Source organism: Papilio xuthus, unplaced genomic scaffold (assembly GCF_000836235.2).
Source record: "Papilio xuthus unplaced genomic scaffold, Pxut_1.1 DF827570.1, whole genome shotgun sequence".
NCBI classification, from domain to species: domain Eukaryota; kingdom Metazoa; phylum Arthropoda; class Insecta; order Lepidoptera; family Papilionidae; genus Papilio; species Papilio xuthus.
The window spans coordinates 511,327-539,226 of NW_013531079.1; the positions used below are offsets into that span (position 1 = coordinate 511,327).

At 33.2% G+C, this 27,900-nt stretch overlaps 2 protein-coding genes and 1 long non-coding RNA gene across 11 annotated transcripts; all 3 read left to right on the forward strand.

The window, feature by feature from the left end:
* Nucleotides 1–3,458, forward strand: LOC106118680 (uncharacterized). The gene is made up of 2 exons (XR_001227931.1): nt 1–61; nt 346–3,458. It is a non-coding gene; the product is annotated as an uncharacterized LOC106118680 (long non-coding RNA).
* Nucleotides 3,459–5,751: 2,293 nt separating this feature from the next.
* Nucleotides 5,752–13,376, forward strand: LOC106118691 (uncharacterized). Of its 8 annotated transcripts, none has more exons than XM_013313414.1 (6): nt 5,752–5,824; nt 6,639–6,948; nt 10,624–10,677; nt 11,942–12,056; nt 12,300–12,482; nt 12,615–13,376. In XM_013313414.1, exons 2-6 carry the CDS (start codon nt 6,724–6,726, stop codon nt 12,989–12,991), a joined length of 954 nt encoding a protein of 317 aa, XP_013168868.1. In that variant the 5' UTR covers nt 5,752–5,824; nt 6,639–6,723; the 3' UTR covers nt 12,992–13,376. The 8 variants fall into 8 exon arrangements, with proteins under 8 accessions (XP_013168868.1, XP_013168866.1, XP_013168864.1 ...); XM_013313412.1 differs by having other exon boundaries at nt 5,802–5,992; XM_013313410.1 differs by having other exon boundaries at nt 5,802–5,987.
* Nucleotides 13,377–16,582: 3,206 nt separating this feature from the next.
* Nucleotides 16,583–27,845, forward strand: LOC106118701 (facilitated trehalose transporter Tret1). Of its 2 annotated transcripts, none has more exons than XM_013313435.1 (5): nt 16,583–16,702; nt 23,921–24,048; nt 24,510–24,645; nt 25,963–26,135; nt 26,528–27,845. In XM_013313435.1, exons 2-5 carry the CDS (start codon nt 23,995–23,997, stop codon nt 27,620–27,622), a joined length of 1,458 nt encoding a protein of 485 aa, XP_013168889.1. In that variant the 5' UTR covers nt 16,583–16,702; nt 23,921–23,994; the 3' UTR covers nt 27,623–27,845. The 2 variants fall into 2 exon arrangements, with proteins under 2 accessions (XP_013168889.1, XP_013168888.1); XM_013313434.1 differs by lacking the exon at nt 16,583–16,702 and adding an exon at nt 19,482–19,747.
* The last annotated feature ends 55 nt before the right edge of the window (nt 27,846–27,900 follow it).

Consider the following 27,900-nt stretch of genomic DNA (forward strand, 5'->3'; position numbering starts at 1 on the left):
ATTAGCGTTAGCACTGGAGGCTTCTCCACTCCGCGACCTGCCGATATGTTTCTCTTACTTGGTGAGTGCCTAACTTTCCTCTTCTTCCAGACTATGTTCTATGTTTGCCAAATTTCATCTAGATCCATGCAGCCGTTCTTGAGATACCTTTAATCAAACATCCATCTCTCCAATCGCATTTATATTATTAGTAAAATTAAATCTAGAAATATGCTTTTAAAGAAAAGGAAAAATTTCTAAGTTTTATTTGTTAATTTTTTGATATATTTAAGTTATATCTTTATGAATTGTCCTAGTTTAAGAAAGCCAGTTTGTCTAACGATAATTTTTCCGTTTTTTTTTCAGATGAGCACTGCGCACTTCATACTATATCTAAAATTTAAACTAAAAAAAAAACCTAAAGAACCAAATATTATGATTAATGTACTACCTACATGTAATTTATTGGATATGAACTTGTTTGTCTGTCTGTCTGTCTGTCTGTCACAACGTCCGCGACCTACTGAAGGGCTGATTTATGAATTTATTTTGTATTTATATACAAAACTTGGAAACTAACAAGCTGATGATGAATTTTTATATCATTTTTTAAACTAAAAAAATATTTTTTTTTTGTAATTTTTTTTTAAATCAACTATAATAAGTACTGTTTAGCGTAAGAACAATTATTATTGCTTGATTTTTATATTGTTTAAGCACAAAAAAATACTAAAGAACAAGTCTATTTTAAAAATTATTTATCCATTTAAGAATTTGTCTAAAAAAAACTGCTAGAAATTACGGTTTTTGTATGTTATATAATTTTATAAAATAGAAAATTATGTTCTTATTCGCGCAAAAATAAAATATATTATTTGTACGTATTATTCCTCTGTTTTTATATTAAAAAAAATGGCGGTTTAAATTGTTTTGTAAATTAAAAATGTATTTAGGGTTACCATAAAACCTAAATAATTGAACTATTTTGGTAAAATACAGCATTAAAGGCCTATTTGGTTTCAAGTGCATGGCAACCCTGAATATATTTTTCTTTATATTTCTACATAATTTGGCACAGAAATATTGTGAAAGTTTAAATCTGACATTTAATAAATAATTTAATTTGTACAGCCCCACTTGTTATCTGCCTGTCTGTCCCTTTCTCGTATTCGACTTGAAGATTGACGTGTAACTTTTTACAAGACATGCCAAATATAAAGTAACAAATTAAATTTATTATGTTGTTTATTTTATTCGTTTCTAAAATGATGATTATTGTGAAAAAAACAAACTTGTAAATTTTCGTAAATCGAATCGCACAAGATTCACGCACATTCGTACTAAAGACAACATTTTGTCGTTTTAAAATAATTCTCGAGTAATGCAAATAGACAAAACATATTGCGCGCGAAAAATTACATCTCTTTACGCTATAAAAATGGCCGTAATTTTTGGAACGATTACGTTTTTCGAGTAAACATTATTTCGTGAAATTGACAACTTCTTTTTATATTATGTAGTGTTTACAACATTTTTGTACCTTTACAATAAACTTAAAATTCATTCATTACTGAGAAAAATACTTAAATGATATAAATACAATGAAAATTGCGCCAAAAAGTTCGCGCCCAAATTAAACCTGAAGAGAACTACGGTTAGTTTTAAGTCTATGGGTGTAGAGAATGGGCTATGGTTTGCCTTTAAATTAAAAAAAAAATCCTACACCCAAAAGAATGATAACTTTGTGTTGCTTTTCTATTTATAAAATTGTTTGGAAAATTATAATTATTGTTTCAGTATTTTTTTCGAATTAAGCACAAATAATTTATATATGTCGGCTTTTTTGCTATCGCGTTGTTTTTTTTTTAATTAAGCATCTTTGTCTTAGATAAGTTATGTAGATGTATAATTAAGGTGAAACCACAGACTAAAGCACATTGGATATGCTTAATTTGACTTTATAATGTGTTTTAACAAAAATATATAATACTTAAACATTTTCAGATGTCACAATTTGTCGAAAATATCGGACTTTTCAAAGTTTCAACAATCCGGTTATAATTTTATTCACTTATAAAGATGGAGAATCGATTACATTTTGCTTTCAGTCGGGCCCATCGACAACGAGCAATGACTTTTCTTATATGATATGCCTTTATTTGCTTCAAGGATTGGAATTTATGTTTTATGCCAATACAGTGAGACAGAATCGCTCAAAATCATTACTGGAATAATGTTATCATTTGTGTCCATGCCAGGACAGCGTCACTGTTTTACTGTACTGGTATAATGGAAGCCAAGCATCAATGATCATCTCTTACAGTAAGACATTGTAAAATGCATGATAAGAGGTCACTCTAGAAATTATTGAGGGTTGAGATTTAACATCTTTGATGACAAGGGCTGTGGTTAGAGGTGACTAACAAGTAAAGTTCAAGGTTCACAGGATTTGTTTTTTTTTATTCAAGTGAATAAATATTAATTTACATGTAGATGCATATATTCCATGCTCAATTTACAATCGCGGAAATGTTACGTTGACAGAAATAATTTGACATATTCCTTGTATTTGTATCTCGTAGGCATATCAAGCAATTTGCTCCCACTTTTTATTACTGTTTACACCAAATCATAGAGTTTTGTAAGTTTTTTTTTCATGTTAGGGCAAATTGATATCCAAACAACATGCATCTAATCGTCTGTGTAATGAATATTTCGCATTATGAATATTATTTTCATCTGTCCAATGCAGTTTCCAAGCAGCCAGAATTATCAAGTTCGAAAATCAAAATACGTCATTATAACAACTGTCAACGATGACAGATATTTTGGCGGGAATTCTCATTGAACAGATTATGAAACGTAATTTCGGAGTTAAGCTATGGTGTGCTAGTTCTACGCATAGTGAATAAGACTTTTTTAAATGATAACAATTTTTTTCTACTATAACGGCTTCTTTTCCTATCGGTGTATCGATAACTCTTAGAATTATATATTGTATGTATATGTACGACGGTATTTAATGGAAAGTTTGAAAGCTCCATATTTTTATTTCTATTCAGACCAATTTTTCTCACTTTTACATCGTGTTATTGGAATGGACTGCCATATTTTATCCTTAAACTGTAATTTATATACTTAAACAGGGCTATGTGCATCCGGACTTTGGATTTTTGATGGGCAACATTAAATTTAAAATAAAATAAACTTTCAAAATAAGAGCGGGACTTCGAATATATTTTGACAGTCCGCCATTACGCGTTCAGAAATGAAATTCTGTCGTCAAATCCTAACCAATGTAATGCCCTTACATCTGATAAATAAAAGAAAAACGAAGGATGTGTAAATTAATTTTTATTTGCTAGTCCACGTCTTTGATATGTTAAAAATAATTATTCTTAGTCGTGTAATACTAAATGTATTGTGTAAAATATTTTTTTTTTTAGTTATTATCAATAAATTAAATTTTGTTTATTTTACTCGTATGTTTTCTTTCTTGTCCTGCTTAAAGTATGAATGTTGTTAGTATTATATTACATACGATTATAAAATACATTTTACAATACAATAAACGAATGAATATGGTGTTTTCTTTCACATTTTCCCTATTGACCTAATCCATAGCAGAGATGAAATTAAGTAAAATAATTAAACCCTATAAGGGCTTGTAATCAGAGTCTACAGATTCAGAAACCTAGAAAAAGTTTTAGTACCAATCCTGTTAAATTATGTAGTACACCAATTAAATAATTCAAGTTTTATTGAAATTAATCTTAAGCGTATGTTGGCATAGAGTCATGAATTCAACTACGATAATGACGCGCGCCACATCCCACTGAAATTGCAAACCAACGTACATGAAGAATCGAAATAAAACTTATAATAAATACAGAAGATAAGTTTGATTCTTACTATACCCTTTGTTCATAACACAAATGTGTCAAACTGACGATAAATATTTTAAGTAGATTTGAAAACAAGTTTGCTCCGATATAAAATCATAAAGGAGAAAGCGTACAGTTTTTAACTTTAATAGGGTATTAGAGAACAGAATAGTATATCTGAATGTCTATTTTATTTAGTATAATATTTTTCTTTCGTGTGTGTACGAAGCCTAATGCCGGCTTAGTTGTGGCAACATTTATGAGTGAACATGTCAGTCGGCGAGGCAGCGTTATTGCGAAAACCTTTGGCGCGAACTCGAGGTTTTCGCTAAGTGGTCATTCGTTTAACGCGATCGGCCAATTAGGACGTTCAACCCAAATAATATTTTAATTATTCTAAATACCAAGATAAAATGTTGACTTTTTGCTAAAAACATGCCAATTAGAGTAGAGAGAAACTGTTTCCCGCATGCAGCGTTATCCAATTGTAGACAATAAGTTGTTGCCTAGGAAATCTGCTGGCAGGAATGATCCAAGACTTGCCCAAATTAACAGTTTGACGATAACGTAGCTTGGTACCCTGAGCACCTTTTGGTGCTAAGAATATGTGTCATCCTGTACCCTTTATAACTTGGTTGACGACAAAAAACTGTCTTCGATTTTTTTAAGTATCAGGATTATCATTTAAGATCGTAAGTTAAACCGTAAAAAGATTGAAAATAACTGTTAAAACCTTTTTAGTTGTTTTGAAATATTATAACTTGCAAAACAGGTTAATAATATGCTATCCTTAAGTCGGTCTCATGAGAAACTCTTTGCACGTATATAAACGAGGTTAGTGGTACAGATTTCAATGGCTGTTGTACCCGTGATCCCGTGGTCTACATCCCGATGCCAAAGTGCACATGAATCATTTCCTTGTTTTTGCTTAAAATCCGTTGTAATGTAAATATTAATCGACAGATATAGTGCTATACAAACTTTATGGCCGCTCGCTATTATGCTCACGATGTTGAGCAACATAAACTGTTGGAGAATTCATACGTATAATTTATACAAGATTTCTAGGTATCGGATAAGATGTTAAGTAAAGGGGGGAGCATAAGGAGCAGGACATCCCATTTTACTCACGCTTTCCTCTTCTTGCCACCACGGGTCACAAACATAACCTTCTCAGACCTAAAACTTTTTTTATTAAATTGAAATAAACGATATTGCAAGACCATCTTGAAGTTGATAAAGTTTGAATCTTAAAATAAGTGTAGCGTGCGCGGCGTTTGGGAGGTTGGCGCGGGGAGAGTGGAGGGCTACGGATTTAGACTCTGGCACTCATGCCGCGCAGCTGTGGTGGCCATACTTCCAGCTACATTGAGTCAGACAGCTGCAACGCTTAGTTTATTTTTTCGATTAAAGGAATGTATTTGAACTTACTCTTTAGCGAAAATTAACACATTTTTTGTTTGTAAATGTGATTGAGAACTATATGTACTTTGTATGAATGGAACAGCGTCGTAAAACAAAAGTATCAAAACGGAATTTCTGTTTGCATTATAGAGACAGGATCCATATACACGATATTTTAATCTGAATTGCAAATTATTGATAACCGTCCTTTTAACTTACGAATGCTACAAAACGTCTTTAAAATGTACTACGACTTTCTTTGAAAAGATCACAAACAGATATTCCGTCGTCATTGTCGCCGCCATCATATTTTACTTGATGTCATTTTTCTTTGTGTCGATTCATTGAGGTCATCGTCCTGCACTGGTCGACGACAATATAATAAAAAAGCTAAAATAATCAAAGATAAATACTTACTATTGTGTACACATAAGAAAATTGTAAAAATCACGAACACCCTATACGGAGAGAAGCTCTGCCGCATTATGCAACGATTCAAAATTTGAAAACTTATTTTCGTTAGTCTGTAAGCAACACGCGTCGAAGTCGCACGTCTGGTATAAATCGAACGGTTTTTATTGTGCTGTTTTTTTCGTGTATTGTGCAAATTAATATTTTACAGTGACAATATTGAGCGAACGTGAAGTGTTTTTTCGCCTTTCGTTTTGGCGGCAATTGCTTTCTTTTTTTGACAGGTTGTTTATGCGTTCTACTGCCAGTGTAACGTAATTTTTTAATAAATAAAATTAAAATATAATATTATCTCTAAATGGTACCTATATGTATTTAAAATATGATTTCAGGAAATAATTCATAAGTTAATTATTTTAAATATTTCCCTGTAATAAAGTAACAATGCCAAGAATTGTCTGCTTGTCTGGCAGTACTATCTGCCAAAAATTTTAACGGCTCCGAGATCGATAAAATCCACAAACGTTTTGTTTGATTTTGTTTCTCGATTTTTAAAAAATACATACAAATTTTAATATTAAACTTAATTTAGTATTTAACGTCATTATTCGTTAACGACTTGTTTAAAATCTTCAACTTTGTAAATGCCCTAAATACACTTTTAAATCCCCTTGAACACAAACATTCTGGAATTGTACATACGCTCATAAAATTGTTCTAACGGCCAAGTTTCGTAAACACGCTAGGAATAGGAATAGTATGAAACAGTGTTGCCACACTAACAAAATCATTTTCCCTAAAATTCCTTTTTATTAATAATTAGATATTCATCGATTTCGTATTTACCGTGAAACATAAAGCGCAACTCCCACTAGCATTAGTCAGATATTCTTTTTAGATCCAAAACCTTGATGAACGCGAGCCAAATTATTATTTACAATTGAAATATTTATCTTGCAGTGTTGTAGAGTACATCAAATAAAATAGATATATCGAAGAAAAAAAGTGCTAGAATAGTGTCCAAGATAACTACAAAGCATCAAAGATGATGACGATAAGCGAAAGTCAGTATTCCTCGAACAAAATGTCGAGTATTCACAAGATTAACGATCGTGTGGTCCACAAGGACAGTTTCGACGATGTCAAGAGCTCTTCCAGTGTAAACAGCACTTTAGTCACAAAACGTGGCTTCAAGCCTTCGGATATGTACGATCCACAGAAGAAGGAGTTCCTCACAAACCTCAGTTATAAGTTGTTCCCTGTAAGTTGGGTAAGTCGACTGTTTTAGTTGTAAGGCCAAGCTTTTAACAACGCGGCGTGCTGCAAGGTGCTGTATTGGGGCCTCTTTTTATAATATTTATTTATGATTTTTATATTATATTGAATATTTTATTAATTGTAGTTAGTTAATTAACATATTTTTATGGTGTAAAGAAGAAATACTATATTATTATGCTTTTAACCACAATTTACACTATAAATTTAACCTATTTAGTAGAGAAGTAGCATAGTAGCATTAAAGTAGTTGCAAAGATTTCGAATCGACCGAAGAAAATTCAGTTTAATAACAAAATCAAACGGTTCAAATCTATATATAAGCATTTTTAAGACATCCTACCAATAAATTCTACATTTCCAAGAACATGAATTACAAATTGCATTTTCAACGTAGTCATGAAACATTAGAAGATGAGTGTTGTATGAACCAGTTCAATGACGTAGCTACAAGGTCTTAGTAAACACTAGGTTTTGTTTCACAAACACGTTTCAGGCTTTACATTATAATACTTATGCTTATCAGAAGTACACTTGTGAATCACATTATAAGCAAGTTCTCTTATCAGCTATTGTGTTAATATAATTAAAAACTGCGTAAGCGCAGCTAAAGTACGCTAGTTGAGTTAATCAGCAATATAAATAGACTAGATTTTTCAAGTATGTTTACTGGTTTCTTGAACTGTTGAAACAACTGGAACATATGTGCAAAAACACATTGTAATCTCTTTTTCTTCCATTACAATTATAAGGATAGCAATATACTTAAGATAAACTTACGGTTAACGTCATATTAGGAAATAAGAAGAAAAGATGAAGTTCGAGAGAAAGAAAGAAAAATATCGGTCAAGAACACAATAGTAAAGAATTTAAATACAATTTAGACTCAATGTTACTACAATATGACATGATGGCGGAAGTAAATGCTGAAGTCAATGTACTCCTGTAACCTTGTCTGTCACTTCATCTTGTAGGACCAAGTTTCTGACTACAGTTTAGGTTGACTATTGACAATTTTTCATAGTATTAATATGAGATTTTATTTTGCAATGAGCAGTTTTACGTGAACTTTAGTATTAAGAGCAATGTACCATAAAACTGATAAGAATTCGGTATGAATCGTTTCAAATAATCTTGTTGTGAAGCTCCGAGGAGGCTTTTGGCTCGACTCCAGATGAATTGTTCCTTGAAATTGCGTCTCGTAGTTATTATAACTTTGTGACCAATGTTTAGCAAACTTTGTATTGTAAACATTTGCTATCAACACTGGCTACGTTATGTTTGACAATGTTAGGTGTTGATAATTTCTTGTGTGGAACAACGGATTGAAATTTGAAATACCTTGCTGTGTTACCACATAAAAAAGATCTATGTAGCTCAGTATTCGAAAATAGCACGCTCCTAATTTGTAATTAAAATACACAAACACTTTCAGGAAAATTCATTCTCTTAAAGTTCATAAAATGATGTTTGCGTATAAAAAGTTAACGTCTTCCTGAGATTCGGCGCCGTTCTCAATTACATCAAAAAAAATATTCTTCAGATAATATAAAATTGTGTCCGGATATTTGCGTTTCACTGGAGCGAGCATATTTCCGACACAAGCAGTGGACAGCTTAGCCTATATATTGTTGACGAGTCTAATTATAATGACGTGGACTTTAGACTGACGCGCATGGGGAATGGAAACGAGCACAACGTTGAGTAATCAGGGAAGACTGCTTTTTTGTTTGAGTTAAAAGATTCTAGAAAAGAAATGGTATATTAAAGCATCATGAAACTGCTAAAACTAAAGCAAAAATAGCAGAACTGACGAATAATAAACCCTTTCTATTAAGACACTGATAAACAACACTGTAAAATATTGATAAAGTAACTCTTTAAATAGTCGAATAGTTTGACATTTGAAAATTGAAAAAAAACCAATATGTGCCAGTAATAAGTTCAGGAATATTTTTACTGCCGCCATCTTGCATAAAAAGAAAACGTTTATTTAAGACCGAGAACGACCTAGGAACACTCAAGTGTTCCCGATCAGTCAAAGTCGGACATTGAACTCACAATCTGTTTTTTAAAGTCTGCATATTGAAATTTGTTATTTTTTATTGATTAGCCATTCAGACAGCGAAAGACAACATCGCGTTGAAACCTTTATATATCTGCGAAGAAATTCAAAGATATCAGTGAAGTCAACCCGCACTGAGCAAACGTGTTTGGCTATGGTTTAGTCACCCGTAACTTGGGGTAGAAAGCCCACGTTTGGGACGTGAACTAACAATGATTTTAAATTATCAATCTTTTGATCGAATAACATTTGGGATTCGATAATCAGTGGTCAGTTGTGGTACTGTAGTTCACCTCCATAAAATTTACCCCATTACTCTCACTTCTTTCGATTGTATTATCGAATAATCGTATTTTGAAATTAACATCGTTCATTACTTCAAAAGACGTAAAGTGTTGCAGCCAAATCGTAAACGATTTATGACGCAAAAACACGGAAATAGCTCGAGCGCCGCAAACACTAGTCTGTTCTAGCAATATTTTAGATTTCGTCGATTTTCTTCTAATAATCAGTTAACTGAATATTTTATTATTAAAATATTTATAGGGCTTTATAAATTTCAAATGTGACAGTATCCTTAGAGTGGAGTATGGTACAAACTTTACACAAATGTTTTACAAGAAATAGGGAGATGACAAAACCGGCAACACCATAAATTTATAACGTTATGTTGGCAACACAACTGAATACTTTTTAGGTATGTTATTATTTCCCTACAAAACAGTTGTTTATAATTCTTAGTAATTCATATCAAAGAGATTAATAGTTCTTAATAATCAATAGCTTAAACAAAATAAGATAAAAATAACAATTGCTAGGCGAGCGCAACATCAAAGTTTTTGGGGTAATGAAGATTTTTCTAATCTGGCGCGTTTCTTAGACGGATTGGCCTCAATACTGAAAATATAAAATAAATTTGTGTTTAACATCGCAAATTGGCATGGCGGTCTGGCGATGTTCATGCCAGAGTGTGGCAAATCGCCAAAACTACTTACCCATTCATCATAATCAGAACGTCCCAAGTATATGTCTAATTAATCAAAATTAAACTCAATAAATATGGCGTAAGATCTATTATCACTTGAACGGATTATAATATTTCTGCCAGTTAATAAGTACATTGGGAAGGATTAGTTAGATTTGAGTTGGTAATAATCGCTGATCGAGTATGTTGAATATTCTCGGTATCGGCTAAAGCTCAATGGCCATAATTTTCATAAGGGACTTCGGAAAAATTATCACAGCTAATTCTATAGCCAAACAGTGAATAATTTTTTTTTAAACCTTAAGCTGGTTTTAAATATGTATAATATAACAGTAACGTAATTATAATGCATAATGTATTTGTTATCAATTATTATTTATTAAGTACGAGTTGTTCACAATAACACTTCAAAACATGAATAAATCTAGACTTGATTTAAAAGATAAGTTTACGGGGAATTATGGCGGAAATTATAACAAAAATGTGTTTCTTTTCGGTCGATTCGATTTCGTAGATTAGTAGTTTTGCTTCAGTGTGACAATTTAGAAACAGTGTTGCAAGAACTAAAAATCTTTTTTCAAAATAACCCTAAATAATTTTTAAATATGTTAACACTACAGAATGACGCAGATGCTCGAGAAGTTCCCGAAACAGTACCACTGGATATAAAATCAGTAAGATTTAATTCGTAAACGTCATGGACTCAGTAGCGCCATCTGTAAATATGGTTAATTCGAAAATGATAAAGATTTCATTGTTTTTCTTTGTAATTTGTCTATGAATATATTTTCAAAAAGAAAGGATAAATTCAATCATATTCAAATTTTTTGTCTAATGATAAAATTGGATATTTAAAAAAAATCGAGCTTTGATTAGTTGGACAATTGTTTTATACTATCTTTTCTTTTTAGTTTTTCTTATAAATATCTGTATTACTTCAAAAACTACAATTGGACACTGTTTAGTTAACACGTGTTTTAACCCTTTCACCGACGCCGATTAATATATAAAATATTTGTAACCAATACTGTTTTTAATACTCATTTATTTCTCAATATCCCGTTTCAGAAGCCATCGTATATTTCAATAATCCTGATTTTTTGTAATGTCTAATATCAGTGCGCTAGAAGGGTTAACATATGTTTAAGCTAAAATATCATTGAAGTTTTTTATTAGATGGGTCACTTGAGTTTATGTATTCTTTACCGAAGTCAACAAAGTTGATGTAAATATTTCCTTATAATTCTGTAAAATCTTAATTTAATAATGATAAAATTTTAATGTTGTTGCCATCTACACTTTTTTTAAACTACAATTTGTAGCTTGCATCATTATTGTGATTTATTTGCATGTGCATGTAAGTTAAATATTATTATTAACCGTAAATTTAAACATTAACGAACATCAAGAAAAACATTTTATAGAGTATAAAGTTTTATAGAGTAAAAAAGGAAGCGGTCACGGAACTTCGTCAAAATAGGGAAGTGACCGGTGCCCATAGGTGTCTGCATTTGCTCATTCCTTGCGGATATTTCTTCTACCTATATGTAAGGGACATATTCCATCCTTTCCATGGACGAAAACAGTAAAAAATTGTATTTAACAATTTCAAATATTTAGCTTGCCTGTATTTCCCATAGTAGTTATTTTTTTTTAATTTGACTTCGTATCTTAGTAACCTCCCTACAGATAGATTGTCCACAATTGCAACCCTAAAAACTCGTACATAACATTTAGCTTAAATTCGAAGACGTCGTAAAAAGGTTTTATTGAGTACAAAATATAATCTGTGTTGACTTTACAGCGGCTAATGGCTAAGAAAACTTGGGCATTGGGTGTATTACGCATTTGTATATAACTGTAGACTCGTTTATTATGTATCTGGACTAGACTTTATTAGATTTACAACTTTTTTTTAATTTTCGTCGTAACTTTCAGGAAGACTTGGAGAACAAGCCTGTGATCGTGGACGGCAAGGAGGTCGACCTAAACAAGATCTTCACACCTGCGCCTGATGCTGAAGAGCATCTTATCAAGAAAGATCGCAAATTCGGTATAACTTTTGTATTTAAATTAGACATTATGACGACCATCTTAAAATAAGTGTGTGCCTTTTTTATGTCGCGTAGTTTTTTTTCGCGCAGTTTTTGGCAGTTTTAGCTAAAGTAGCAACACTTGCAAACTGATTACAACGCACTGATCAACAAAGATTTTGTATTTATAGCAATGCTTATTCATAATTAAATATTAAATTATCTCCCCACAGATGATAAAATTCAGATTTGTATTATTTCAGAGAAAACATTTGCATCGTCAGCATTCTATGTGCCGGGCGTGCACCCAACAGTACAACAGCAGATGGAGCTTGCGCGCGCCATCTCTCGGTCATTGAGTGACTCCAGCAACCACAGCAGTCGCGGTCAGAGCATGTACGTCAACCGCAAGAAACGCTCCGTCAAATGGGTGCACGAAGGACGAGGTAAGAATAATGATAACATAATAAAGACATAATGGAGCCTACAACAGCAGTATCTGTAATTTATTAGAAGCGCCTATTTTAATAAAACAGCAAAAACAAGGCGCTATAATTTTTTGGATTTAAAATTTTCAGGTCGCAACACATCGAACATGAATTCGACTCCGACACCGGTCGCTAACCACGACACTCCATATCGTCCGCCGTCGAGCTTACGCAACCAAAAAACTTACCCGAAATCAGCACTCAAACATACATCGAACCTGCCAAAGATGGAGCCATTCCCAGTATCTCCGCCAACAATAACATTACAGAATATAGAAGTGCCCGTACCATTGGCGCCAACTAAATTGAACGATGTCTATGCTTCACCCAAAAGCCCGCGCTTGCCGCTTGTCTGTGGTCCAAATTTCAACGTCGCGCCGCGCGGTTGGGGCGAGATGCAAGATTATTATCGCCCCGTGTCGCTAGATGGCGTTGGAAAAGTATCAGCTGGCTACACAGATTATTAATTTTATATAAAAACTCTTTTTTGTTATTTATACTTAGGAGTTAACTAAAAGTGCCTTAAGACGCTAAATAAACCAAAGGGAAAAGTATATCACTATTTTTATATCTAAGAGTATACGATGAATATAAAATCTTAAAATTCCGGTAAAAAGTTCCAACGTAATTAATGTTTAGTGAACTTAAAAGAAAATTACCAATTTAACTGCTTCCATCAAGATTTATTTGTTAAGTATCTTTTTATTTAACAAAGTTGCAATGTTTTCGTAAAAAGACCTCTTACAATATTGAGACGATGTTGTAGATGATGTCTCCTGGACATGAAGAAAGTTTAAAAAAAAACATTCTAATTTTAAAAATGATTTTAATATTTTATTCCTTTATGATAAAGATTTGTTTAAGTTTAATTCGTTTTTTTTTATTTTTAAATTAAAATTATTTCTGCTGGATGATTTTAATAAAAAAATGACATATGTGGAATAAATTTCTTGCCTAAGAATGCATTTGGTTTATACATTTAAAAAAATATGCAAATAATTACTCCGGACTTTTCGCGTTAATTTTGTTAGTCTTTAAACTAGTCAAGTTTATTATATTTGTGATTAATTTTATTATCAATTGTTATTTATTAACTGTTTACCGTTGTCTTAAACTAACAAAAAGAATTATAGCCTGACAAGAAATATAAAACACCTCGCCATACCATACCGTATTGAAGTAGGCGATTGACGCTCCCCATGACATGTTTCCTATTTTCTTAGTCAGGCTATAAGTAAGTCAATGTTGCCATAATGTATTTATTTCGTCGGAGTTACAATAAACTATGAAAATTGTTCATTGTCTTATTTATATCCTGAAAAAATATATTAATTATTTTAGAGTAAACTAGCTGTCGCTTGCGACTCTGACCGCGCGGAATTAAAAAACAAACACTATTAGTAACCTATGTGTTTTTCATGACTATGTTCTATATGTATGCATAATGAACAACAAAAAAAAAATAACATGTAGACTAGCGCATTCTGGCATCGCTGAGGAAACTTCACTTCTTTTTAATTTAAATTGTTTATACTAACATTAGTTTTTTAAGCTATTACTAACCCTAGAATAAGAATATGGATCCATGTTATCTGAGATAAATAAATTATTATTAGTATAATTTCATCGAGATGAAGAAGAGAAGAACGGATTTTCAGCCGTTTTGGAGATACCTTTAAACAAACATCCATTCATGCATCCATCTAAACATTCGCATTTATAATATTAGTAAGAAGATGGAAATAAGAAGGTTAATGCCTTTACTCAGCATTGTGTTTATTACTTTAGTAGAAATGATTGCTGATATTTTCAAAAGCCTATTACACTTTCGTTATACACAATATATAAATTGATTACGAAACATTGTATTCATATTGTTTGTATGTCGCAATACACGCGTTGCCTCACGACTCCGTCTGGGAGAAGGGAGGTCCTTGTATGAAGTGTTAAGGTATAAACACATAAGGTCTAAAGAGAATGGATTGTTTAGGTTTGAAGATAAATGATAAATGCCTGAACACTTTAAGCTGCGAGTATAAGGTTACATATTTGTTTTTATAACATACGGAGGCAAACGAGCAGCGGGTACACCGAGGTGTTCAACGACGTCTATGGACATCAGTAATACCAGAGGAATCACAGATGCGTTGCCGGCCTTTGAGATGGGATTCGCTTCTTGAAGGACCCCAAGTTGTAGCGGTTTGAAAATACCGCCGAGGACAGACCATTCCACATCGCATTATAAACAGAATTTGCATTTTTTATGACCAAAAAATCTACTCCATATTATAAAATTAATTTGATTGATAAAAGTTAGTTAATATGTTATTAAAGTTAGTACTTAACTGATATAAAAACGGCTAAACACTCACGTATATTCGTCCGGTGGCGGCACCGACTAGTTTCGAGCCCAACGGGGGCCCTTCATCAGGATGAGTGGTACTGGTATTATTTCGCGGAAGCGGCCCGTTGCTCACTGTTAATAGTACTTACTTACTATGAATGGATGATTGTTAGAAGGTATCTTAAGAACGGCTTGAGTGATCCAATTTGACACAGGTGTAGAATGCAGTGTGGAAGAATACATTTTTATTACCCTACTAATTTACTACGATTTTTTTTCATAACGCGCGGACAAAGCTGTTGGCATCACCGTAAGAAAAGTTTTGAGAAAATTTGCTAATGTTTAACCTTTTGAATTACTCATTTGAAATTATCTACGTCCCAGAGCATTCTCAATAAATATTTCAATATTCCATCAACCTGATCGAACTGGTATCGTTACAAAGAGATTCCTTGTGAAATAAATCCATTAGTACGCTGTGTTGGTATGAATAAGGGTATTTTGTTAGGCACAGAGTGTAATCTACATTTTATTATATTTAAAAAGCAATAACTGTCATTGATTTTGTGCGAAAAGTTAATCCGAACCGGTAAGAGAGGCGCTACTGTCGCTCCTGTCATAAAGTATGTAAAACGTACTTAGGCATAAACAATGACAACCACTGGTTCTTGAGACCAAAATCTCTGTGTAAAACATTCAAGTGTCCTGTCATCTTTGAGGAAATATATTACTTACTCTGCTGGAGCATCGACCCAAAGTGGGTCTTGGCCTCCGACGCAAAGTCAACTGTCTTGCGCCTTCTCCTGCCAGTCCATCGCTTGTAGCTCCCGCAGATCCAGCTCTACGGCGTCTCGCCAGCGGTACCTGGACCGACCGATGAGTCGGCGACCAGTCGGGGTCCCGAGATATGCTGCTTTGGCCTTTCGATCTTCCCCCATCCTCATGAGGTGAGAAAATTATTAACAATTTTAAATTGAGATTTTAGTTGCAGAAATACACGGTAAAAGATATGACGTAAGTATAGTACGACTATTTTGACAGACAGAAGGGCGCTAGTGAGCTCTTATAATTTAGTCTAACTTATGCCCTCCGGGTCAGATAAATTTGTGGGTCTGTAAAAAGCAAAAACTTTTTTTTTACTTTTATGTTTTGGTTTTATCTAATCAAAATACAGGAAATTTGATAATATCCAGGAAGTTGTAAGTTCAATTAAAGATAATTAGGTTCGCTGCAAAAGTTTGTGCGTAAGAGACAAGCTCCGCAAGCTGGCGACCGGTTCTTCAACTTGTGTTTAATCGAAGATCCGTAAACATAATATAAAAACCCTAAAAATACAACTACAAAATAAACAGCAGCACCTCTGTCTCAAGTGATTTAATTCAATAAATTTAAAAATCGACATAAACTGTTTAATTGGACACGTTTTAACCTTTTGAACGCCGGTCGAAAAAAATTGACGGCAAAGTGGTTATATGTTTCACCATAATTCACACTCTACTTTCGGTATTAGTAATTCGTTATTAATTGGTCAAGAACTCATTTTCAAAGCCTACTAATAACGTTTTCAATAGCCATAATTTGTCTAAAATCCGAGTCAGGCGTTAATTTACAAAATACAAGTACGGAACTCACATATGAAAAACTATTCGCGCTTTGTTTGCGATTTTTTAGTAAGTTTACAAAGGTCTCCCACACTAAAGTAAGCTCTAAGGATCTGAGAACAGTTCTTCCCCACAGCCTGTGTTGTTCAGTCGCGTATGTTGCCTTACGAGCACAATATGAAAGTAATCAATTATTTCTTGTAATAAAAGTTTAATACTGGTGCTTTTTCAAAGTAAGTTTATAAAATAATTAGTTTTGTTTATTTTGTTGTATGAATTTTGACAATAATTTACATCTTACTAGCAGTTTACCGCGATTTCTGAAATAATTTGCAGTTCACTCACCTGTAATCTGATTTGATCCTGGTAATGTGGCTCAAGTTAAATAGAAAACAAATGTCCAAATCGCAAATTGACCTTTGTGCAACTAAGTCAATAGACTATCCAACATGGCGTCAATTCTAATCTAAATTACTTTCCAATTTCGCATTATTAAAATACAAAGATTCCCCATCAAGGGATGTCGTATCGTTTGACCAAACAATTGACGGAATTGTTTTGCGTACTCGATTCGCAATTGTTGTCAATTATTTCAATACGGTGTCACGTTCGTTCAACGTAATGTATTTATGTACAGGTCAAAAGGTCAAAGGTAAAATACTTTGGATCAGTTATTAAGAAAAAGACAAAGGTAAAATGGACGTAGAGCCTCAAACGTCATTGTAACTACAAATTACAATTTTTTATAATCTTACTAATATTACAAATGCGAATGTTTAGATGGATCGATGTATATTTGAAGGTATCTCCGAAACGGTTCAACGGATCTTGCTGAAATTAGCATAGACGTAGAACTTAATCTGGAAGAACAGATAGGCTACTTAATAAGTTTTTTTTAATTCCGCGCGGACGGAGTCGCGGGCGACAGCTAGTCATAATTAAATCAAATCTTCAAACCTGTGACCAAAAGTTTGTTGAATAATTATGACATTCCACAGTCATGCTTTAACTATGTATTTGCCCATATTGCATGCAATAATATTAATCGAATTCGCTCCCCTCAGGTACAAATCTAAAAGGGACATGCAATACGAACCTGTATTCGGTAAACTGTAGAAAAAGACATAAGCATAGAACATATAGATAGATGTTATAACTAGGAATTTGGACGTATAATTGTTATAATTTATTTACGAGTTAACATGTTTATTTAGAAATGTATTTTTGGCAGCTTGCCAAATCGATAACCTATGGTTTACGGAGAAGATGCTTATTTATAAAATTAAACCTTATTCAATTAATAATTGTAAACTTTGAATTAAGTAACTATGCGATGCAAAATGTCAGAGTTTTTTGAACTTTGCCTTACGTTTGTACTAACCTGTTCAGAGCCAACTTGAACTCAGGTACTCGAAATCAATATATCGAAGGTGTAGTCTGTTTAAATTTACTTAGGTAGTTAAATTAGACATGTCAGCTGTCACAGTAGCCTGGTACGATATGTGGAAAAGTAGTACATGCCTTTACGTATATAAACTCCAACTAATATTTAGCAATCTTACTTAACTACGGAAAGTGTAGATAAATGTATTGATAAATATCGACGTAATTCCAGAAGTATTTTGTTTTGACACCAACACAGCAACGAAATACTGTTTTTTTACGAGATAGAAGTCGCGGGCAGTAGCTATCTAGTAGTATTTATGTCTCTAACTGACTTCGGAGTGAATTTAGCGTGATCAAATTCGTATTTATCCACGAAGAGTAATTTCAATTGTTTTTATTTTAATTTTATACATTGAAACATAGATTGTATTAAGTTATTAAAGTTGTAAGACGTGTTACATAAAGTCTGAGCACATTCAGCAGCTCTCAGTCAACAAACCTCGAGTTATGCAAACTTATCACTTTCTAGTTTTATAATCGATGTCTTTTATACACAGAGTCATATGTATGTCTAAATCACACAATTTAGGCACAAACTATAAATTTGATTGAACCAAGAACTTATAAGAACGCAACACTGTTAAAATGGAATTCCCAATGCATACAAATCGTATTTGGAGGGAAAGACCATGTCTTAATCGAATATACCTATTCACATAATATTATAACCTTTAAAACTCGTGTCACGTGTCTCCGACCAAAATACAGATTATAAAGAATTTAAAAAATAATTATTGCAAATATACTAAAGAATGTTTCTAGTACATTCCTTGTACGTTTATAAACTAACAAAGAACTTGCAGCATAGAAATATGACATCTTATACTTACCTAAAATGAATTCCCATTTATAGGAAGCAAGCGATATCATTCTGTTTCCTTGTTCGCGCGCTAACGGTACAATTTGCGGATATGTGCTCGTTATAATCAGTTTATACGTCAAATCTGGAATGACTGGCGCGTAAACTGACGTTCTGCTAGGGATGACACACTTTTTATTTTTAATTGCAACTGTTTAAAATAATAGTTTAATTTATAACCATATAATAATTATTAAAAATAAATGTATGTTTTAATAAAAACCAACAATGAACAATGAAATGAGTGAATAAATGAATATTTGCTGCGTCTACCTGAACCAAACCCACACTTTTTTTTTACTTTAATCATTTACCTGCTCTCAGGATACTACTTAATATTAAAGTTGCATTACTTTGTATCTGATAAAGTGCATAATGCTATGTTTATTTTAAAATGAAATAAATCTTTCAAATCGGTTCGATAGTTTCGAAGCCCAAAAAGGAAACAATCACATCCTTATATCGTTAGTATGGTACATGTGTTTTATTCATTAAATTTACGTCGTGAGACAGAAAATAAACACTTGATAGACTTTAGATCCTCCATCATGATGAAGTTTCGAGATTTTCTTTGAGACACCCCCCCCTCACCACCTCTTTCGAGAATCACGTGATAAATGCAAGACAACATAAGGCCGTATTTTGACCAATTTGCTGCAAGTAATACACACATGTTGTGGCAACCCTAATGTGACATTTTTTAAACAGTCGCGCAAACGACACGCGTGTATCGTTTGCCTTCACTTCACAACAGTTTTACAACGTGTTGGAGCGGTTGTGTGTTCGCTTATTTACTGTTAAATAGTCAGTTTTCACTTTCGTAATTCCTGTGTTACAATAATACAACCGTCCTTTACATTCTCTTTGTAAAAATAGAGACAACAATCAGTTTTAATATTAGTTGAAAATCAAACAAACGTTTATCGTGACCTGTGACATTAGTGATTAGTGTTTGAATCAAAGACCTTGAATTGTAAGTTATTATTATTATTTTAAAACTGCACTAACTACAAGATATTACGAGTTTATATTTAGTATAATTTAGTATACGACTGTGTGCATGATTAATGTTAAAAATTAAATAATGTTTGTATTCTTAACCATTTATCGGCACTCCAACGGCACTCCAAATAAAACATCCAGAAATCTGTAATCCCCGAAATTAGGTTATGTTTTTTTACTAAAAGATATAAAGAAATCAATAATTGAAATTACAAATTTTTATTATCTATAGTTATAGGTTACCTCTAATATTATTTGGATATTAATTATTAAAGTAATTAAAACGTTACATCACTTACGGCTTAATGAAGAAAATTTCTCAAAGTCGATGTTTTATTTTTAATATACAATATTGTAAAACAAGTGAATGCGAGTACATTCGCGGGGAATTAAAATAAATCTTAATTAGTAGTCTATGAGTTCTTCCCGACTATGTTCTACATCTGTAACAAATTTCATCAAGATTCATTTAGCCGTTTTGGAGATAACTTGTAGATAATAAATATCCATACATCCAAACATTCGCATTTATATTAATAAAGAATACTGAATATTTTTTTAAACGTGTAATAATATATTCTTCCTAAAAAATTACCATTATTAACTTGAATTCAATGCCAACGACATTTTTTTTAATCTCAAGTCATTAAGAATGCAAACATTTTTTTTGCTGTTTTTTTTACGCAAGTTAAGTGGAATATAAGTATGTTTTGATGATTTTAGTTAAGGCATTTTAAAATTAAAACATTTCGAGTAAGCGTGAAATATTCTTGTTATATTGCCGAATAATACGACGTTAGTTGAGCAAAACAGTCAAGAGCGTCAGTGGTTCAGGAGTTAACCACTTAACTTGTAATCTACATGTCCTGGATTCAAATTCCACCATGTACCAAAGTATTTCGATTTACATATGTACATTTATCCGACTTTTTATGGTGAAGAAAAACATCGTGATGCTGCACGCGAAGTAATTAAGTATGTGTGAATTCTGTGGCTTAGTCACCCTTAACTTAGGGTAGGCTTCGAGCTCCTCAGTGGGTATACTGAGCTGATGATGAAGATTGTAAAGTATATCTTTATTTCACTTTTTAAGTTAACTATTTTGAGGAAACTGTGTCATAGATAGATAAAGAAAAGAGTTTTAGTGGAAATAGTGTTTATGCGATGTTGTTAGCATAAAATAGAGTTTCAAAACTGGTTTTAAGATTACCAATTATTTCGGTTTACAAGGTACTTGTTTTAAATAACCGGCAGATAATGAAATCGTTTATTCTAATTTTCCCCGGTTAGGCAGTTAAAGTCCTTCAACTTTGAAATTTATGTTTGTTATCGAGGTTTTTGTAATTAATCGAAACTCATGCATAACGTGTGCAAAATTATCGTAAAATTTTATCGTTTATGCCTATAAAGATTTTACTAAGGAGTAGTTACTAGAATTTTATATAATCCATACATTTAATTATGAACATACTAGCTTCCGTCCGCGTGGATATATAAAAAACTTAATTAGTGTAGCCTATGTGTTCTTTCGGACTATGTTCTATACTTATGCCAAATTTAATCGAGATCCGGTCAGCTGTTCTAGAGATATCTTCAATAATAACTAGTTATGTGTTAATTTTAATATATCTGAGAAAAAATACAGTGAGGCAATTAAAGATATCAAAGGTTAATGTCAAGGTTAACGTATCATGTCAGGATTTCTTACTTTTATTATTATACAAAGAAATATATAAATCAAAAATACTTACATCTATGTATGTTCATTTACACTGTGTTCTACTTACATAGACAACTAATCTGGAACAAGGCACTAATCACTAAAGGATGGCAAAAATTAACGTCTCCGGAAACCTTTGGTTGTATTTATGCAGCTGACTGTACTTTTAGACATTATTAATTATAATCCTTCGGCGCGAATGACGTCCTTTCGTTACAAAGTCTAGTGTCAGAATGAATGTGAGGCGACACAAACGTCGACAACTTAGTAAGGGCAGTGTTGAGTCAATACACTGGCTCATTTCCGGATTTTATTCATAACAGTACATTAGTTTCAACACAAAATGCACAGATTTGTCAAAGATTTTGTTCTTTATTGCCTGCTAAATTATTATTTTAAAACATAATGATACATTCTGCCAAAGAAGTGGCATACTGGTCAGTTAGCTTTTGACTTTTTTTAATTCTTTTAAAAAGAAAGATATAAAACAGAATTGCGCGGGAACATCGAAATGTTGTCGAGAATATTGATAAATTTATTTATGGTCATCTTACTAATATTATAAATGATAACGTTTGGATAGATTGATGGATGAATGAATGTATGTTTGTTTGAAGGTATCTCCAGAACGGATGATCGGAACTCGATGGAATTTGGTATTAGATGTAGAACATAGTCAGAAAGAACACAAAGGCTACTTATTAAGTTTTTTTTTAATATCGCACGGACAGACAGCAAGTATGTATAAATTTTTATATAAGTATGGTTAAGAACGAAACAGACGCATTTTGACAGCCGTGGTGCTGTTATCATTTTATACAACCCTAGCATAATAAAAACCTAACTAAATAAACACACTTTTATAAATTTTAAATATTCGTAAACAAAATAAAAATAATAATTGGTTGTAAAATAATAATAATAATTTCGATATTTAATAAAAAAAATAATAAGGTCTCCATAATTCTGATGACAAATTGGTTCAAAATTAGTCTAGGAGTTGCCACATGACAATTCCGCGTCTTGTACCCGACTGTCTGACGAGCAAAAAACACACTTCTTTGAATATTAATGAACGTAATTGTTATGTTACGCTAGCAAATTCGATTCAAAGAAATAAAAACATGATTACATTTTTAATTTATTGTGGTATTTGATATTTAATTATATTACAAATCTATCTTACTAATATTATAAAAGCGAATGTTTGGATCTTCGAAACGGCTTAACCGCTACTAGCAGTGCGAAATGGCGAAAATCAAATAGGCACAAAAAACTACGTCTAAAAGCCAATCCATTTATAGAGTTTAGTGTTCATCACAGATCTGACAAAGATGTGGTGGCCAGTACTTTGTGAATAAGGCGCGTCTGGACAAAATATGTGTCAGTATGGCAGTGAAAGTTTGTAAAACACATTAGGACAGCAATTGCATCACTTACCGTGGGTTTCTGATACTCAAATTCCAGTTTAAAGAAAGAAACAAATTGTTAGACGGATAACTTATATAATTTTATATTAATATCTTATTTCATCTACCAACTGTATCTTTCAATCTTACTAATATTATAAATGCGAATGTTTGGATGGATGTTAGAAGATATCTACAGAACGGCTCGAATCTCGATGAAATTTGTCATAGATGTAGAACATAGTCTGGAAAAACACGTAGGCTAATTAAGTTTTTTTTTAATTCCGCGCGGACGCAGTCGTTTGTGACAGTTAGGTTAAATATAAAAAAGTAAATATAAATTAAATTGTTTATCATATATATAATATTTTTAATCAGGATTTGCATTTTCTAGTCTAGTTTTTTATCTTTAGACCTAATTAGAATTAATCCTATATGAGTATAAATGCTGAGGCATTTTACCTACGGGTAAATGAAAGTTGGATGTCTGTAGACGACTGTGCGAGAAGGATAAGTAGATATAACAAGCGTGTGTATGAAAGAGACAAAAAATGATTGAAGAGAATCCAATGTTGCGCCTGTCTGAACTTTCTAACTTCCCTGGTTATAGAGATATTTGAGTAATGCAAAATGAACTTTAACTGTACAAGGATAAAGTTCATATTACTGTTGGAAAGTAATTGTTTTAAACGACGACATTTAAACGTAAAGCGCGCGAGAGACACGAACTTTAATGGCCGAAACTAATAATTGATCCTTTAGGTCGAACCGAGTATTTATTGTACCAAAAAGGGATCGATAGTCCACAAAAAGATAGATCAGATTTTTCGATTTTTATTATTATGTTTAGTTATTGAATCCAATGGATTATTATTGTTAATTTTTCTGACCATGACTTCCTGAGACCATAATCTCTATAAAACACATCATTATCTTTGACAAAACAGAGATATGTTTTAAACCTGGAATGTGGCTTCAGAAATCCACGGTAACAAATCTATTTCTTTTTTTACAGATCTATTCGCGAGAAGAAAAGATGTTAAGCAAATTGACGAAAAGTTAAAGTGTTTTAGAAAATAACATTGAAAAATGTCAGAGGCAACAGAAAAAGGAAAACAAAAAATGTCACCATTCTTCAGACAGGTTAGTAATAATTAAAATATACATAAAAATTAATAAAATAATAGTAAAAACTTATTTTAAAACTTATAATGAAACTATTTGCCAACTTATGGATACAGTTATTACACACTAAATAAAAAAAGAAGCTTTTTAATTGCCCGCGTAAATCAGCTTCCTGTCAAGTCCTGTCAAAATCGATCCAACCGTTCTGGTCTTACCCGTAACAAACAAGATCCTACGGGCAGACGGACGGACAAACATTTTTAATAATGGTTTTTGATATCACCTACGCAAATACTATATGTTTTTTTTTCGTTATTACATACAGACATTAAAATTTTATTGTGTATACATAAAATAAGATTTCTCAAAACTTCAATATCCCTTTGAATTATTTTGGTATTCGCGTTGATTACTTTCTCTTGAGTAATTCGATTAGATCTTGTTAAGGTAATTTAATTCTTCGTTTATACTGATGGCAGTTGGTGGCTGTGAGCGGCGTGGTGCTGTACATGATCGGCACCGGCGCCAACATAGCGTATCCCGGCGTGCTGCTGCAGCAGCTGCGTCTGCCAGACTCCGTCATGCATCTTACGCCAGAACACGAGTCCTGGATAGGTAACCAACATAGCACGAATCTTGTTCATATTGGTCCATTGGAATACTGGCGATAAACGCATACAAAAACCAAAGCAAATTACTCCGATTATACAGAGTTATAAGGCAAATTACAGTCAGATTATTATCGTATTAGCTGTCGCCCGCGACTCCGTTCACGCGGTAATAAAAATAAACTATTGGTCGCAGCGTAACGTTATATAGCTCCAAAAATGGACTATCCGACAAAAAAGAATTTTTCAAATCGGACCAGTAGTTCCAAAGATTAGCTCGTTTAAACAAACAAACAAACTCTTCCGCTTTATAATCTTATATATAAAATTCTCGTGTCACAATTTTCGTTCCCATACTCCACCGAAACGGCTTAACCGAATCTCATGAAATTTTGTGAGCATATTCTGTATGTCTGAGAAACGGCTACTATGTATTTTTAATCCCGCGCGGACGGAGTCGCGGGCGACAGCTAGTATTAGTATATATATATAATTATATAAAGGTCATATTATATTACTATTGCTATTACGAGTCACGTTGTAAAGTCATGTTGATATAATGACATGGAGACTGAATGTGACATAAAAAAACAATACATCGACCTTTATTTATATTATGAGGATTGGATAAACGATGTCACGTTTTAAGATCGAGTTTTTATATGTCTTAGTACTTTGAACACGAGGCTAGTAGTTGTCTATAACCTAGTCATCCTTAGGGTGGTCTCCGAGCCCCTCGACGGGGACGTCTAGTGAGTTTATGATGATGAAAGCTTATAAGAAATATTAAACGGTTAAAAAAGAATTAATAATAAGCTATTGAAAAACACTATTACTTCATACCTGTATGTCAATAAAATTGTGGGTCTCTTTACTTTTTATTTTATTAGAGAAGGGGGTAAAACGAGCAGCGGGAACACCGAGGTGTTCAACACTACTTCTAATTAGGGTTGTTTTGGCTTTCGACTTTTGATATTGTCAATTGCATAAGTTCCCTTTTTCAATACATTGGCCGCGAAAGCTATAGTGCTAGCTTAATCGCATATTGTGGGTTTCTAAAACCAAAAACTCTGTATAAAACATATCGTCATCCCTGTCATGTCATTATCTTTAACAAAACAAAGATAACAATTTTATACGGGGATTTTGGTATCAGAAACTCACGTTTAGTTTAATAGAAGTCTAACTACCGTTAGGAGGAAAGTCCGACACTGTGCCGGTTTATCGGCGCAACACTAGCCTTATTAAAAGTCGACACTAATCATTCTGACACTTGACTTTGTAACGAAAGCACTTCTAAAACTATTGATGTTTATATTTCCAGCTTCAATCCTCGGCCTGGCTCTCATCTCTGGTATTTTGGTGGCGCCATTCAGTCTTCAGAAGTTAGGTCGGAAGCTCACTAACCAGTTGAGCACGTTGCCTGCTATGGGTGGCTGGGCGCTGCTGGTGGCTTCTAAAGGACCGGCCGCAATCCTAGCTAGTAGATCCTTGCAGGTAAAAACTTTTTTTTTGTTGGAACAGGCAAAACGAAGTTTCTAATTTTGTAAATCTTACTTATGTAAAACAATCCAAAAATTACAAATATTTTTTGGAACTAAGTACAGTCAGCTGCTAAATATGAATACACTGGCTGTCGTCTTCAACTCCATCCATAAGTAGCCTATGTGTTCTTCCAGACTGCTACATCTACGCCAGATTTCATCGACATCGATTATAATTGGTATAGATGTAGAACATAGTCTGGAAGAAAACGTAGACTACTAATTAAGTTTTTTTTTCATATCCCGCCGACAGAATCGCGGGCGACAAATAGTGGATCCATATGTAACAGCTGACTGTACCTAGTTAAAAAAATAATTTGCAAAATCCTACATTTTCTATTCCAGGGTTTTGCTATGGGTCTTCAAGCTGCAGCAGCACCGGTGACTATCGCGGAGTATTCCTCACCGAAGTACAGGGGAGCCTTCCTCGCGACTATCGCCTTTTCATTTGCTACTGGTATGCTGGTGGCACACATTTTTGGCACACTTCTCTATTGGAGAACTGCAGCAGTTGCTTGCGGAAGCTTCTACTTTTTTTCTCTCATACTCATCTCAATATCACCAGAGACTCCACCATATTTAGCTGCTAAAGGGAAGAACAACGAATGTCGCAAATCATTTCGATGGTTTAGAGGGAACGATGAAAATTCCCAGAAAGAATTAGAAGTTTTATTAAACAGTCAAAAGAAGAAATTAACACCAAAAGTTGCTAAATTCACTTTCTACAGACAGATGATAACTAAACCTGAATTTTATAAGCCGACCGTCATCATGATGTTCATGTTTGTGCTATTTCAAATATCTGGAATGACTGTTGTACCATCTTACACTGTTCCTATGATGGAAGATGTATCAGGTGGTACTATCGAGGCTTACACCAGTATGCTTATGGTTGACGTCGTCAGATTTGTGACGGCAATCATAGCTTGCGTTGTTGTAAACAAATTAAAAAGAAGAACCGTTCTTTTCTTAGGAATTATAATCAGTGTTATATCACTTTTGACCGCTGCATTACTCCTTTATTTACGAGATTTCGGATATATTGCTGAAGAATATAAATGGACCCCTGTTGTTCCTACACTTTGTTACATTTTTGGTAAAACCCTCGGCATCTTACCAATACCTTGGGCGATCGCTGGTGAAATCTTTCCCCTGGCATACAGAAGTATTGGCAGTGGTATTTCTGGAATGTTCCTTTCTGTTATGTTCTTCGTCGTTGTTAAAACCGCACCGACATCGTTCAGACAAATTGGGATTAACGGGACATTTTGTGTTTATGGTATTAGCATCGCTATTTGTGGGGTTTTCTTGTTCTTTCTATTACCAGAGACAAAAGGGAAGACTTTGTACGAGATTGAATGTCACTTCCGTGGAGAAATAGAGAAAGAAGTGTGCGAGAGGGACATGATGTTGGAGCTGCGGAAGGTGGAAGAGGGTTGAGGAGGAGAACGGGGAACAGAGGAAATGCTTTCCAGCTCTTGGGCTGGCCCCGTTGGCAGGAGGAGAATATCGGCTAATCGTAGTTTTAATTAGTGGAACAAGGAGTCTTTTGACAGCGACAATCTCGTTAAACAACGTCTGTTTTAACCCAAGGGTTTTTTTTCGCTATTTTAAGATTTCTTGTTTAATATTAAATAAAGATGACAGTTGACAGGTATATAATACAACTATGTAAAATCTTTTTTTAAATAAACATTTATTTACTTTAATGTTATTTA